At 47.6% G+C, this 16,422-nt stretch overlaps 1 protein-coding gene and 1 long non-coding RNA gene across 5 annotated transcripts in view; one reads left to right on the plus strand and one right to left on the minus strand.

Moving 5' to 3' along the window:
- Positions 1–156: 156 nt before the first annotated feature.
- On the minus strand, positions 157–11,193 carry LOC135983938 (uncharacterized). The gene is made up of 3 exons (XR_010601810.1): positions 9,166–11,193; positions 4,594–8,108; positions 157–4,294 (listed from the first exon to the last, which is right to left on the minus strand). It is a non-coding gene; the product is annotated as an uncharacterized LOC135983938 (long non-coding RNA).
- A 297-nt stretch (positions 11,194–11,490) lies between these two features.
- The window catches only part of PFKFB3 (6-phosphofructo-2-kinase/fructose-2,6-biphosphatase 3), a 76,389-nt gene continuing 71,457 nt past the window's right edge, over positions 11,491–16,422 (plus strand). For all 4 annotated transcript variants that reach the window (XM_065596070.1, XM_065596019.1, XM_065596324.1 and 1 more), the window contains exon 1: positions 11,491–11,631. In XM_065596070.1, coding sequence (XP_065452142.1) covers positions 11,616–11,631 — 16 coding nt within the window. In that variant the 5' untranslated portion in view covers positions 11,491–11,615. The remainder of the gene's footprint in view (positions 11,632–16,422) is intronic.

The raw sequence follows: 16,422 nt of genomic DNA on the forward strand, positions 1-16,422 counted from the left end.
AGCCAGCTGGCTCCAGGTAGCAGGTGCCCATTCATGGATTGCTTAACAGAGACAGGCACCTCTCTGCAGCCTGGACCTAGACCCTTATTTCTGAGAGAGGCCTGGGTTAGCGCACACACCACTCCTGAGCATCTCCCACTGGCTAGCTTAGGTGGCTCTCCGCCTAGGGTGGTGGCTTTTGTGGATCGCATTCTTAAGCACCGCTCTCGCCCCATTCATTGTACAGGAAGCCTGGGCACCTAACTTTGTGGATTCCAGTGTTCCTAGATTTTCTAGGTGTCTAAAGTTAGGTGCTTCAATGCTCAGTGTTGCAATGCCTAAGTCCCTTGGTGGGTCTCGCCCCCCAAGTAATTTGTGCAACCATCTCACTTTAATTATCTGTATTTTTTTCCCCTTCCAACATTAAAAGCTCTTATTGTGAGTGCCTGCTTATGTTCCCATTAACTCCTGAAATTACTTTCCACACCTACACCTTAAACCGCTACTCTCTCAAATCTATCATTTCTTATTCTCTCAGCTGTTCACCTTCTGCAAATGCACATGGCCCACAGGATCCAATCCTCCCTCGCTCTTTTTTAAAAGTTTTACTTATCTTCAAGTAAACAGTGACAAGTGAGTGACACATTCCACACACACACATCTCTCTGTGTCTTAAATAATCTGATTAGCGTGGGGCTTGAATGTGTTACTTTGTTTCTTTAACACTCCTGATACCTTAAATGGGCAACCGTTAAAACCAGAGAGGAAAGTAGCATTAATTAAGAAGAAAATGAACATGTTTATATTATGTATCCACTTGCCAAGGAAGAGTCTAGGTTTTATAGCATGAAGTGTTAAGGCCTGCATTTTCAATCTTGGCTGCCCAAAGTTAGGCATTTAACTCTATATTTAAGGGGCCTGATTTTCAGAGGTGCTGGACAGTTTTAGCTCCCGTCAGTCAGTAGAAGCTTCGGCTGTTTGGTACCTCTGGGAATGGGGCTTTGATGCTTAACTTTAGCAAGACATGGTTGGAGATAGTTTAAAGCCAGGCTAAGATATGCATGGCTGTGATGTGGTAGCCACGCAGGAAAAGAAAAATACTCCAGGCTCAATATCAATCTTGCAAACCAACATCCAGACCAAACAGGCAAGCAAAAATGTTTTGCATTATTTGTATTGATAGCACCCAGAGGTCCAAACTGCTTAGGCCACCATTGTGCAAATAGGAAGAAACAGTCCCCATCTCAAAGAACTGAATCTAAATAGGCATAACAGACAAAGAGAAAGAGAGGTACAGAGACAGGAAGTAAATTGCCTAAGGTCTCCAAACAGACCAGCGGCAGAGCTGGGATTGTAACCTAGTGCCCTGGGGTAAAAACGTTGAAATTCAATAGAAACAAAAGAACCCACTGCTGGGAGAGGTTTTGATTTTTAATAACTGCCAAAAATGTCAGATTCTCTGCATAATCTTCTAAAATAAGAAAGAGGTGGGTGCGATTTTTGTGCTGCGCGCTGCATGAACGCTAGTCGTGCCTGACTCACTTATAACTTGAAATCAAACTCCTATGTTTGCTCTGGGTGTGAGTGTTTCCATAAGGCTCATGTGCACCTTCACGAAGGCTTCCATGTTCTCTTTCTTTCAAAAGCTTTATGGAAATGAAATCAATGCTTTAGTGTTGAATGTGGTTCTGGAATCGAATGAATTCTCCCAAGCAAGAGAACCACAAGGGCTTTCTTTCTTTCTTTCTTTCTTTCTTTCTTTCTTTCTTTCTTTCTTTCTTTCTGTGTTTGTTCAGCAGCTAGCGCATTTGAAATCTTGGTCCTGCTTGAGGCCTCAGGATGCTGCCAGATGGTAAATTAGGAGCAGTAAAACAAGATGATGCTGCAACTCTAAAACCCACTGAGAGGGAAATAAAAAAAGTCCAATTTCTAATTAATCCCTTTTTTATTTCCTTTTTTTAGTTCATCAAAGTAACACTTTGTACTTCTGTAGAGCCTTCCTCCTTTACTCCGGGGGGGTATGTAGGAGCTGATTTTACAGTGGGGACAACAGGCAGAGAAGTTAAGTGACATGCCCATAGACTCTTGGCAGTTAGGACTGGAATCTGTATCTCCCTGGGGTCTAGCCCCTGGCTTCCACCTTGAGACAAAGTTCATGCCATTAATAATGCTCCTGCTGCTGTATGAATGCTCAGAGTTCATGCTATTTTGATCATCTGGTTCAGCGATCTGTGGGAATGGATGAATGGCTCTTTGCGCCAAGTACGCCTCTACCCCGATATAACGCTGTCCTCGGGAGCCAAAAAATCTTACCGCGTTATAGGTGAAACCACGTTATATCGAACTTGCTTTGATCCGCAGGAGTGCGCAGCCCCGCCCCCCCGGAGCACTGTTTTACCGTGTTATATCCGAATTCGTGTTATATCGGGTCACGTTATAGCGGGGTAGAGGTGTATATGTAGAAGGTGGGGGAGGGGGAATAGTTTTGCTGCCTCTTTCCCCATTTGTACAGTGGACCTAAAGGCCCATTGTTGCCAGTGAAGATCTACTAATCTATTGGGCTGACATTCATAATCCACATCACTTAAAATAGCCTCACAATTGGCTCCCTTATTGGAAGGCTGAGGGTTGAGTGGACCATGGAGGCCAAACTGGCTTCTTCGCCCTAGAGAGTCAGCTTCCTCCAGGTCAGGGTTGTGGGGCAGCGTGGGGAAGTATACACTGTCCATGCTCTACCTAATAGAGGACTTGCTGTCAAACCAGCACTTTTCTCGTACACTTAATTCACATAAACATTACAAACAAATGAATAAGAGGTTTGATAATCTATTGGAAGAAAGTGAAATATAAATACTAATAAATGTCAGTGCGGATGCTTATCAGAGTGCATTAGTGGATTGGACTCTTACGAGAGAGTCTGTTTCTTGCGTGATGCCGTGCCTTTGGCTTTTTCTACATGAGCCTTGCAGACTGACACTAGTCGAGTATATACTCATGACATTAATTTGACCTTGTCCAAGGCCTGTACCTGCAGCCTATTTCTGTCTTGAGGGTTTTATTGATGTACTATTTTTGCTTTGAAAATTCCTGCAGTTTGTCATGCAATGTTTAGATTTATAAACCATCTGTCTGCAATTTCACATAAAATTGCAGTCTTCTGCAGGCCAGGCAGGCAGCGCCACAGATTAGCTGAGTGACCGGGGTTCTCTACTGATACAGTCAATCTCCGTTTTCCTGCTTGGCAGCTGTCAGCATCAAAATTAGGGGTTTTCCACTGTGCCAAAGCAAATGCCTTCTATTTTCTAAACACTTTAATTACCCATGTTACAGCTTCTGGAAAGGGGACTTGGTTTTGCCTGATGCTGGCAGGAGATTAGATGAGCCTGTATAAGATGGATTCCCCACAGCTGGGATGGAGAATAGTAATCCCCTCTTTTTGCTGATTCATGTAGCCAAGAGCTTGTAATAAATTTACTCCTTGTTTAGAAACCGCTTTGGTGGTTGTGGCTGTGATAGAACAATCCTGAAAATAACACTAGCCACCGTGTTGATATGATTCTAGTCACCTACTCATGAATGGTTCAAAACCAGAGTCAGAAATGGTATGTTCAGAATCCTTTACCGTCTGATCAGCTTTGTGGCTTATGTGAAATGACATTGGTTTCAGTTCAGTACTTTGGTCGCTGTATCTGTGTCACGGAAACTACATCTCCATTGACACCCTGGCTAGAAATCTCAGCCGAGAGGCCCAGGACAGGAAGAAAATGGAGAATCCACTTCATCATTATGCCTAGAGGTGGTCACTCCAGATCAGTTTGGTGGCAGTAACAGGGAAGCTTGTACTAAGACCTTGGCTATATTTGCGAGTTACAGCGCAATAAAGCCTCCCAGAGCACAGTACCTCACTCCCCGTCCACACTGGCAAGGCACGTACAGCGCTGTATCTCCGCGGCTACAGCGCTGCTGGTACTCCACCTCCCCGAGAGAAATAACGGCTGTTGCGTATTGGCTGAGACGCTACTGCTCCGGTGTAAACGGGGAGTAACGTCATTACGCACTGATTGACCTCCGGAAACCCCATAATCCTTTTAACTGAAGCATGCTCTCTTGTTTTGTTGTGAACTCCGGACGAGGAAGTGCCCTTTCAAAGCTCCGTTTTGGGAGCTGCTTATCAAAAAAACAAACACAGCTACTGTTTGCTTTGAATGAGTGAGAGGCAGGCAGGGGAGCTCCGTTTGGAAGGCCGACAGCTAAAGTTTGCTTGAAAAGGGAGGCGGTGCGGGGTTGGGGTCCGTTTCGGCAAGCGGCTGCTTATCTGGTCAATGAGAAAAAAAGAAACAGCTGCTGTTTGCTTTCAGTGAGGGAGGGGGGGTCTGAACTTACAAGACAGCATGCTGACACACTCCCAGCACTCCAAAAACCCACTCTTTCTCCTCCCACGCTCCCTGTCACACTCCACCCCACCCCATTTGAAAAGCACGTTGCAGCCACTTGAATGCTGGGATAGCTGCCCATAATGCACTACTCCCAATGCAGCTGCAAATGCTGCAGATGTGGCCACGACTGCGCTGTCAGCTGTCAGTGTGGACAGACTGCAGCACTTTCCCTACTCACCTGTACGAAGGCTCGTTTAACTCTCAGCGCTCTACATCTGCAAGTGTAGCCAAGGCCTACGCTTCCTGAGCTGTAGCTGGTCTGTGGAGAGAGGATTTAATCTGCAAGGCTGGCACCAGTACTGAATTCAGTGTGAACATTCTGTAACTACAGTATTATGGGAAGTTAGTGCACTAAATCCATGCTCCGTTTGGCCCACAAACCTTGGCTCATTGCTTTCCAGTGTAAATATTTATTATTTGTATGCAGTAGCATCTAGGAGTCATGGACCAGCCCCCCATGGTACTAGGTGCTATACAAACCCACAACACAAAGACAGTCTCTGCCCCAAAGCGCTCACACAACATCAGAGACTTTGGTAATCAATTTACTTTGAAAGACAATATGGCCATTGAATTAAAGAGAATCCAGCATTAAACCAACTTAAGTCAGGTTGTAGTTTCTATCAAAAGGTTGCACGGATACTGGAGGAAATCTACCCCTATCCTCCCCCTCAGCAGAAGAGTGAATTTCACCTTTGGAATATTGAATGTCTTCAAGGGGTGGTTGTTTCCTGTTCCTCTCACTTGCAAAGCAATTTATTTGATAAATACATTTGCTTTCCCAGTTTTCTGATGTTGGCCTGGGAAGAACTGGTGCATTATTTTGCAAGGGACAACTGGATGGCTGGGGGGTATCTCCTAACATGGGGAGGGAGTGTGGGGTTCAGTGCTTAGAGCTGTGGGTAGGGAGGCAGGACTCCTGGGTTCTATTCCTGGCTCTGTTACTGACCTGCTGTGAGCACATAATCTCTGGGAAATCTTTTTACTTCTCTGAAGCTCCATTTATGCATCTGTAAAATGAGCTTAAACATTGACCTCAAAGGAGTTTGTGCTTCTTAGATGAACGATGTTAGAGATGGGCAAATTGTGTGTAATTATAATAGTTTGTTATAACAATCTACTGCAGTGGTGCTGAAAATTTTAGCCCTTTTGGAGACTTTTGTACACACACGCACACGCATCTATTTATTTATCAGGTAGTCAGGAAAATATTTTTATCCTAAAGATTAATTCTACCTCCCCTCTTTTTCCCCCCACCAAAGTCTCCGTGAACTCTGAAATTCTCTCTAATCAAAAACTAACTCTTGTAAGGTCACCTTCCTCTTTCTCTTTCCACAGTCCCCCCTTCCTGCTGGACTAGATAAAATGTTTTTGCCTTTATTATTCATTTTAATGAGATGATTTTATACACCATTTATCGAGTCTTTGAGTCACTATAATCACAGCTCTGGGAGCAAGATAATGTGAGGGAAATTCATGAAAGTTGGGCAGGGCTTTTTGCTCTATTAAAAAATGTGGGTGAATCTGACAGCGCTCAGCTCTCCACAGATCTACCTGATTGCAGCCTTCGCTCTCCATAGAAACAGCCTTTATGGATTCTCCCAGCTCACAGTGGCAAGCGCTTATAACAAACTTGATCGTGCCAGTCAGTGCTGCAGACAGCTTACTGCGGTGAGTCATGTGCATTAGCATACCTAAGCTAATCCTGATCTTACTTTCTTACCGACTCCACGTCAGGTCGGAGTATCTCGCAGTTGGAATGTGGGCGATGCTCAGAGGAGTTCAAGTCTTGCATCTTTTAGCATGCAGGAGCTAAAATGCTAACAGCCCTTCTAAACCAGTGAGCAAGGTTTTACGTGGATAAGGAGAACAAAGAATGGGTACAAAGACTGGACGGCTGAAATAGAAACTTAGAGAGGGTGAACGCCAAAGGAACCAAAGAATACTGTTAAGTGGAGGGTGTGATACCAGGATAAATTAATGGAGGATAGGTGTATCAATGGCTATTAGCTAAGATGGTCAGGGTTGCAATCCCATGCTCTCGGAGTTCCTAAACTCTGACTGCCGGAAGCTGGGCCTGGATGATGGGATGGATTGCTTGATAATTGCCCTCTTCTGTTCATTCCCTCTGAAACATCTGGCACCAGTCGTGGTCAGAAGGCAGGATACTGGGCTAGAAGGGCTATTGGTCTGACCCAGCATGGCCGTTCTTTTACTTATGATGCAGTATAGCCTAGTGGACAGCACACTGGGCTGAGACTCAGGTGCTGTGCGTTCTAATCCTGGTTCTGCTACTGGCCTTCTGGGTGGGCTTGGTCAAGTCATTTCCCTTCCCCTGTTCCTCATTTTCCCCCATCTGTAAAATGGGGCTAATGATTCTGACCTCCGTTGTAGAGCTTGACTGATGAACAGTATTATTTACTTCAGTACAAACACATCTGGTTTCTCTGCTCCTCGGTGTTGTAGCTTTACTGTGGGTGAGATTTTCAAAGCACAATGATCAAGAAATCCAAAGGTCTGGGTCAGCTCTCCCCAACTCCTTTATTTACCTCTTTAAACTTTTTAGTACTCATCTTACACCCTAGGTTCTTTCCATGGATTAAAATAACAGTATTCAATATATAAAAAATGAAGGTGTCTATTCCCCAAGCCAGCTAAGTGATCAGAATGTAATGAGACTGCTCCAGCACATCAACCTGCTCAATGCCTGGGGGAAAGGTGGGTTTTACAGTCTCCTGGAAGATTAACAAATCTGGGCTCTGGTGGGTTAAGGAGGGAAGTGAGTTTCAGACTTTGATTTACAATTGCACCTTAGATCTCACACAAAGGCAATGCTTATAGCCAAGCCTACAAGCAAGTATCTAAAGATTTATTAAATAGGAAAAGGAAATGAGAGTTATTTACCGAGTTAAAGCAGGTAAACATATACGCACAAATGAGGTACAATCTTAGTTTTCAAAAGGTAATAGAAACTTCTATAATAAGGAAGTTCATATGCCCTTTCGGGCTAACCCAGGCTAAGCAGCTGGGAATCTCATGCTTATGCCTAGTAAACCTTGTCCCCCTCCCCAGAGTGCAAGCAGCATAAAGATCCTGTTTCTTCTATTTGGTGTTTTTATCCCCCTCCTGCCATGTGCTCTGAGCTGCAAATTCAACTGATGGGAGGAATCCGCTTTGCATGACTCATCTTTATGGGGGCGGAGGGCAGAACAACCAACATCTTTTGTCCTCTTTAACATCCCACAATAGTCCAGTGTGTGTCAATGGACCTTTCCTGGTGGTGATCAGCACTTCATGCTGGTTAATGCCACTCTCCTGTCTGGTGATTTACACAGTCCCTGAGGCTGAAATACAACCACTCAAACATTACCTTGCAATACAGATACAGATGTTATAAGTGAGATTAATGCATCCAGCAACTCACAAGCATTCAATAAAGTCTAAACACATTCTTATAATTCTAATACCATTGTAACAATACTAACACAGAGATAAACCAGACTTATTCCAGCTACGTATTTGTCAGTGTTCAATAGACACATGGGAACTTTGGCATAAGCTGGCACTTGTCTGCTGGCATCACAGAGAGTACAATTATAAAATTTGCAGAAGACAGCACACTGGGAGGGGTTGCAAGCACTTTGGAGGAAAGGATTGGAATTCAAAATGATCTTGAAAAACAGGAAAAATGATCTGAAAGAAATAGAATGAAATTCAGTAAAGACAAATGCAAAGTACTCCACTTGGGAAGGAATAATCAATTGCACAAATACAAACTGGGAAATGAAATGACTGCCTAGGAAGGAGTACTGCAGAAAAGGATCTAGGGATTATAGTGGATCACAAACTAAATACATCAACCCTGCAATAGCGTTGCAAAAAACCCCAAACATCATTCTGGGATGTATTAGCCAGTGTTGTAAGCAAGACACGAGAAATAATTCTTCCATTCTACTCAACACTTATAAGGCCTCAACTAGAGTATTATGGTTGGTTCTGGGAAGACATGGACAAATTGCAGAAGGTTCAGAGGAGAGGAACAAAAATGATCAAAGATCTAGAAAATATGACCTGTGAGGAAAGATTGAAAACACTGGGTTTGTTTAGTCTAGAGAAGAGAAGACTGAGGTGGGACATAAGTCTTCAAGTACATAAAAGGTTGTTAAAAAGAGGAGGTGTTTTCCTTATCCACTGAGGATAGGACAAGAAATAATGGGCTTAAATTGCAGCAAGGGAGATTTAGCTAAAACATTGGGGAAAACTTCCTTTCGGGGTAATCAAGCAGTTAAACAAATTACCTAGGAAGGTTGTGGAATCACCATCACCGGAGGTTTTTAAGAGCAGACTAGACAAACATCTGTCAGGGATGGTCTAGATAATACTTATTCCCACTTCAGTGCAAGGGACTGGATTATATGACCTATCAAGGTCCCTTCCAATCCTAGATTTATAATTCTCCACCTCTGCGGTGATAGAGAATCTAAGGAAGTATTTTCAATATAGATAAATAACTCCTTATATTTTCAAGTATCAGAGGGGTAGCCGTGTTAGTCTGAATCTGTAAAAAGCAACAGAGGGTCCTGTGGCACATTTAAGACTAACTGTTAGTCTTAAAGATGCCACAGGACTCTCTGTTGCTCCTTATATTTTATCTGTATGTACATTTCACAATGATATTAATGACCAGTGTGACCCTGACTTTCATTTAAGACCTCACATGACGTTCTTTGGTGAGCCAGAATGTACATACCTGCATCAGGGTATTCTTGTATCCCCCGTGCCAGTTGGCCTGGAGAGGTCCATGGGTAACGGTTTCTCTTTACATGCCCCTATTAAGTTCTGTTGGCCTATGATGAGGATATGCTGTGAGAAATTAATTGCTCATATTCACCCTTCCTGGTGCATGCACCTGTTTCGATGTATACACAGAGAGCTGGATTTAGATACCCTTCACTCCACTGAGTAGCACCTTATTTCATGAGTGGCCTCCCTGATGTAAACTGGGCTAATTGTGGAATAAGGTGCTACTCAGAATCTGGCCCAGAGTGAATTAAACACATGAAGATGTTGGGGCCGGGGGGAGAATGAACAATAACACTACTCCTAATCTTTCAATGGATGGTGTATGATGAAAATCCCTGCTAAAGGGAATTTAAAATAGAGATGCAGGTCTATAGCCATGAATAACATCCTTTCCCCTCTGGGTCCAGTTATGGAGAAAGTGGTCTCAGGCTCCTAGCTCATGGAAAGCCCTAGATTAGGTCAAATAAATAATCTTTATCCCAAAGCATCCCCAAATGCTTTGCAACTCTTCCTCTTTGAGTTGGGCTGGGGTTGCTGTCTTCACAGCCTGCAGAAAGGTTGCAAGGTTTAGGGCCGGAAGGTAAGCAGCATGTAACCAACTGAACCCACAGAGGAAATTTCGGCAGGATGTAAGCATTCAGATAGGGAATTTGAGCACTGGGGTTGACACACCCTCTCCAAAACTGCCGTGACACTTGTAACAACATATTGCTTCCTAGCACCATGCTCAGTTATTGGCTCATTACTGACTTGGGCCCTGATCTTGTAATGAGCGCCATCCAGGCGGACCCACCCTGGCATCTGTGCTGAACCCCATCCACTGCAGTGCCCACAGCAAGTCAGGATTAGAATCTGGAGTTCCTGGCTCCTATTATGTGTTATGTATATCAGCGGTTTTCAAACTTTTTTTCTGGCAACCCAGTTGAAGAAAATTGTTGATGAGGGGTTTGGGGTGTGGGAGGGGCTCAGGGCTGGGGCAGAGGGTTAGGGTGCGGGGGTGAGGGCTGCAGGGTGGGGCTGGGAATGAGGGGTGCAGGGTGTGGGAGGGGGCTCTGGGCTGGGGGTTGGGGTGTGGGAGGGGGTCAGAGCTCTGGGCTGGGGGTGCAGGCTCTGGGGTGGGGCTGGGGATGAAGAGTTTGGGGTGCAGGAAGGGGCTCCAGGTTTGGGGGGGCTCGGGGCAGGGGATTGGGGCATGGGCTTACCTCCGGCGGCTCCTGGTCAGCAGCGCACCGCGGACTGCGCTGCACCCTGGAAGTGGCCAGCAGCAGGTCCGGCTCCTAGGCGGAGGTATGCAAGTGGCTCCACATGGCTCTTGCCCGCAGGCACCTCCCCCCAGCTCCCGGCCAATGGGATTGCAGAGACAGTGCTTGGCACCGTGCCCCCCCCCACACACACCTAGGAGCTGGACCTGCTGGCCGCTTCCAGGGTGCAGCGCAGTGTCGGAACAGGAAGGGACTAGCCTGCCTTAGCTCTGAAGCCCCTGGACCGTGTCCCCTTCACCCAGGGCGCATCACCCAGGGCAGGTGGAGTGTCCGGGGCTCCCACAGGGACCAGGCTGGGTGGCTTTTACTGCGGCCTGGCTCCAGCTTCCGGCCTGGCCAGCGTGTGGGGCCCTGGGGGGAAGAGGTCGAGGAGAAGCAGGTGGTGGGGCCCTGTGGTGAGAGGGAGGGGCTAAGGCCCCCACTGGGAAGAGGCTGGTGCCCCTAGCAGGGGCTTTGCGCCTGCCTAAGGCTACGACGCCCATGTTAAAAAGTGGGCAGCAGGCATGGCCCTCCCTCGTTTAAAAGTGGGGAGCATGGCTCCTGACTTCCCCAGTTCTTGGGCCCCTGGGGAGCAGGGGGCCCAACTGTTCTCTGTGCCCGGGGTAAATCGATCAATCTAAACCCACCTCTGCCTCGGTGCTGAAGCCAGGCAAATATTAAATATTAAGGAGACTGTGTCCCCTCTCTCTGGTGGATCTTCCACAGCCTCCGTTTGTGCTCCCCCGCCTGTTTCACGGTCAATATCGCCTGCCCCAGCACCGCCTTGGGAAGATGCCCGCCCTGCACCCCCGTGCAATTGTCCCCACCGCTGCAGCGAGCTCAGCACCTGCCAACACCCCTCCCGGCCCTCCGGATCTCCGCCGCCCGAGCTCCCGCGGCCCCGTGCAGCTGCGAGCTCCGCCGGCCGGCGGCTCAGGGCTGCGGGGAGAGACGGGTTAAGGCTCCCAGTCCCGAAAGTGCCGCCAGCTCTTAACTTCCTCCTTCGTACAGTTCCTGCCTCGCTCGAGTGACGCCGATGTGCGCCGGGAATTGACCAAGTATGTCACTTTCCTTCTGAGACAGACAGACAGACAGGGGGAGGCTGCGGAACCCAGGCGTCCGGTTCCAAGCGAGCCCTGCTGCCGCGCGGCTCATCATGCCCTTCCGAAAAGGTAAGGGCGCTGCTGCCCCTCTGCGGGCACGCTGCTGCCCCCGGGGTGGGTTGGCAGGCGAGGCGTGGCTGCCCCTGTCCCATCCTCCCCTGTCCCGAGCCAGCACCGGGCCCGGGGGCAGCGCCTGGGCTGCAGGGGGGTTGAATGGCAAAGAGGAGGACGGTGGGTTTGGGGATGACCCCACTCCAATACCCATTCCCAGCTCAAGGCCGGGGCTGCGGGAACAGTGGGTGCCTGGTGGTTTCCGCGTTGTGCTTGGAGGGTGGTTTATTATCATTGGGGCGTTTGAAAAGCTGATTGGCTTCCTGTTTGCTTGGGCTCGGATTTGACTGCCTGCCTTGCCCTGGGCTCTGCTGCGTGTAGGTGCGGTGTGTGTTACTCACACACCCCCCGTCCGCTAATAATAGGTACCTAAACCGATCACGGTTTTAATGGGTTTAGAACAAGGACGTGGGATTTTTGTTTCGCTTCTTTGAAAGGCACATGTTTTACTGCATTGGTCGCCTTGATTAACGTAACTGCGGTTGTACGGGTGAAGTACCTCTCCCACTGAAATGGGTGAGGGAGTCATTTGAAAATGGTACAGACTGGACAAAGCAATGGAAAAATATACAGTAGGGACCAGTCCTGCGTTGTTGTGGGATGGACTTTGGCCACTTAGGCTGAGAGGACCTGGCTAGTGTCAAGTATCAGAGGGGTAGCGGTGTTAGTCTGAATCTGTAAAAAGCAACAGAGGGTCCTGTGGCACCTTTGAGACTAACAGAAGTACTGGGAGCATAAGCTTTCGTGGGTAAGAACCTCACTTCTTCAGATGCAAGTAATGGAAATCTCCAGAGGCAGGTATAAATCAGTATGGAGATAACGAGGTTAGTTCAATCAGGGAGGGTGAGGTGCTCTGCTAGTAGTTGAGGTGTGAACACCAAGGGAGGAGAAACTGCTTCTGTAGTTGGCTAGCCATTCACAGTCTTTGTTTAATCCTGATCTGATGGTGTCAAATTTGCAAATGAACTGGAGCTCAGCAGTTTCTCTTTGGCTAGTGTGTGTGTTGTCGTTGCTCTCTGCTGGATAGAATCGGAAGGGCTCAACTGTGTGTCATAGGACCTAGACTGCTAACAGAGATTCTCCTCTAGCTGCAGATGTAGGGGACTGGGCTTTTGGAGCCGGAGAAGCTGAGTTCTATCCCAGAAGCCCCAGTGAAATTGTCATAATGTGGCAGCCTGGAATTCCTAGGTAGCCATGGATTTATTACAGGGTTGAATCCATCTCTCATTTCTGTGAGGTTCCACTTCAGTGATTGACTGAGGTCAGTCCCGTCCACTTGGCCCAAAGCCCTGCAGGCCAGCATGGGATGAAAGTGCTACAGGGCAAGGCACACAGCTTACAGGGGACAAAGGCACCTACTAGCTGTCTTGTGAGCCACCCGCCGATAAGTGTAGGAGTGGTGAGTGCTGCCAAGGGAGTAGATTCTCATCCTCCTCGGGCTGCTGCGATGCAGTGCCTTTACTTTAAGGGAAGCAGACTGGGACTCTGGAGACCCGCATTCAGTTTCTGGCTCTGCCAATGGCCTGCTGAGTGACCTTCGGCAAGTCACGTCACTGCCCTGTGCCTCAGTTTCCCCACCATAAAACGAGAATAATGACTACTGACCTCCTTTGCAAAGTGCTTTGAGATCTAGCAATGAAGAGGGTTATATAAAAGCTAGATATTATTGTTAGTAAATTCCCTTCCCATGTACACACATGTTGGTTCCGTGTGCCTGCAAGGCTCTGTGACAGCTGTGACATCTCAGCATGGTGCGTGCCGGGATGCAGAATGGGAATCGGACAGGACATCTGTGGGAAACCAAAAGGAAGAAAACCCCTGTACATTTCAAATGAACATTGTGTACTGCCCCTCTCTGAGCAGACGCAGCGTGGCATATAACCCCACAATGGCTTCGTCTTTCCAGTTACCGGTCATCTTTTAAAAATAAAGGGCCACGTTCTCCTTTCACTTAAACTGGTGTACATCAGTGAAGTGAGTGGTGTGAAACTGGTGTGAGAGGAGAACTGGGCTCACTGTTTCAAGGAAGTAGGATTAGCCTGTGGCTATGAATAATGCACATGCTCATTTAAAGGATTAGTACATCAAAACACTTATGGCATAAGCTTCTCTGGGAGGAGAGGGCTCTTTTCTGGTATCCCTGCTGGGCCAAAACAGCGTGCTGGTTAGATCGGCGTGCAGAGTTCACCCAAAATGATCGAGGGGGCTGGAGGTGTTGACTGATAAAGAAAGGTTGAGTTGAATACATGAAGTTTGGTTGAGTGATAGCCACGGGGGAAATAGTTCCTTCAAGCATGTATATGTTATTCCCTGATAACCAGAAACTTCTATGCTCAAACTCTGTTCACTATTTATTTTTTTTAACATCATCTTAATAAAATTTTTAAATCTAACCCTGCAGCTTTGCTCAGAGAAGGGACTGTTTAAGGTGATGTAAGTAGGAATTAAGGGATGAAATTGAGAGAGGGGAGTTTCAGGCTGGATGGTGTGTGAGGGGGAGTGGGGGGGAGATGGGACTTCCTGAAAGTGAGACAGATCTGTTCAAATGTGAAACAGCCTCTCACAGCTTTGGACATTTAAAACTAGGTTGGACGAAGCACCATAAAATGGACTGTGTGGAACAAGCTGTTTGGGTGGGAGGATAGACTGGATGATCTCGTAAGTCTTTTCCCCCCCTCTAGATTCTGCGGTGAACAATATGCCAGCTCTAGCTCCAGGGGCGACGTGTGGGGAGGGCATGTGGGGTCATGTGCCCCCCCAGATTTGCTGTGTGGCTTGTACTGAGCATGCTCAGTAACACTGCTGAAGCCGGCTGCCCTCACTCCGCCCCCCGCTATCAGCAGGCATGGGTCGTCCGAATCTTATCAAGAAAGTGGATGGAGTAAAGGTCTGCCCCAGCCGAGAAGCTCTCTGTAGTTCTCCTTCTCTTGTCCGGGAATGTGGGCATGAGAATCCTGCCGCTTTGCTGGCTTGCACACTTCCTTTACATCCAGTAGGTGATCTAGGGTGTGAAAAGACAGCAGGGCTGGGGCATAGGATTTAAAGTTTATGAGCCTCCATCCTATTCTGCTGTGATCTCTCTCCTCCCCAACCTTCTAAGCAGCTGGTCTCTTTCTCACTCCACCAGCTCAGCACAGCCAGGCTGTTTGACAGGAGGCGCATTGAACAGAGATGATGAGGTAGTGTGGTAAGAGTCAGACAGGGCAGGACAACTACTGGCAGCAGAGGAAAGGCGTGGAAAACTGCAGTAAAATACTGAGATCAAACATGTGTGGGGAAGACCAGGGGAGGCCTGAGGAAAGATGAGGGTGATCCAGCAGGAATGGGAAACGTTTGGGAGAAGAGAATGGTTCTAAGTGTCAGGGTGATCAGGGTGTGTACAGGCTTGTTTGCAGGCTTGTTTATATAGAACGCGATCCCAGCCTAGGAATGTACTTCTGTTCCTTTCTGAGACTCGGAGCAGCCTGTCCTGGTTTATATCTTTGCGGCTGGATTAGGCAGCCAATTTCAGATTTGTATATGTATTGTCAGGTGAAGGACGGAACCATTTGTAACAGACTGAGAAACACATGAGTCTGCGGGGAGGAAAGACCAATGGGTCAGAGACTGGAGGCCGGACTTTCAAAAGTGTTCAGCACCCAGCGGCTCCCATGGAGAATGACGGGGCTTGAGCACTTGTGTTAATCTGGGCTTTTCGGTCAGGTGCCTAAATGGGGGCTGAACTCTATGACAATCAGGGCGCTGGTGGGGGGGGCCCTTTGATCAGAGAGAGGCTGCTGTACAAAGGGACCTTGGCCCAAGGATCGGCCAGTCTTGCAATCTCCTGTATTGGAACTGGGAACGAGTACAAACCTTGATTGTGTTTTATAAGAAACCTACTTCCACGCACATATTTAAGCCTGGCATGCACAGTCCTCGACAAACCCAACCCTGTGAGGGAGGAACTGCTGCAGGTTAGTTGCCTCGCTGCAGAAAAACAACCAAAACTCCTCCCAACCAACCCCTTCTTCCTCTTAGCATACGTGCAACATAAGTGTCAGCACCTGACACTCAGCATGTGCCTCAGGTGGCATGTGACCAGGATTCATCACCGAATTTGGTCCACTGGTTGGATCATTAGCTTCCCTGGGCCGGGCTGGGTACTGCCGGGGAGCAGGACATGAATGCTGATCCGTTCCCTCCACCACCCTATGAAGTTGCACAGCTTTGCTGGAGTACAGTTAAAAGAAAGCATGCCACAACATTGCTGACTTTTTGTCTCTCACCTTCACTGGGTTTAATTGGACTTTTTGCAAATGTTATGTGCCAGGCCAAGCTTGTGTGTCACAGCAGTGGAATATCAACACTGTCTCCTGCGGGAAGCGGGGGATTATATTCTGGTTTTGCAGGATAATGATGATTGGTGGCACAGGGCTCCGTGATCATCTCTGCAGTGTTTAGGGCCCAATAGGAGCCTTCCTGCCTTTTTTTCTTTTTGTTGCAGAGGGAGATGGGAGGAAAGTCACAGCCACTCTCTTAAGAAGAGGGCTAGAGCTCTGTAACATGGCCTCCTAGCTGCCAGGATGTATCTCTAAGGTAGATCAACTTTTAAGAGTCAGGACATAAGCCAGCTGCTAAGTGCCCTGGGTTAGTACGATGTTTCCCCTGTGGCCATGTTATTGCACAATCCTCCATTATGAAGGCATTAGTCACTGCGGGATGCAGGATGCATGTCTGCTCCAGTAAGGAAGTTCCAACAAGAGGAAGATG

This window comes from Chrysemys picta, chromosome 1 (assembly GCF_011386835.1).
Source record: "Chrysemys picta bellii isolate R12L10 chromosome 1, ASM1138683v2, whole genome shotgun sequence".
Taxonomy (NCBI): Eukaryota; Metazoa; Chordata; order Testudines; family Emydidae; genus Chrysemys; species Chrysemys picta.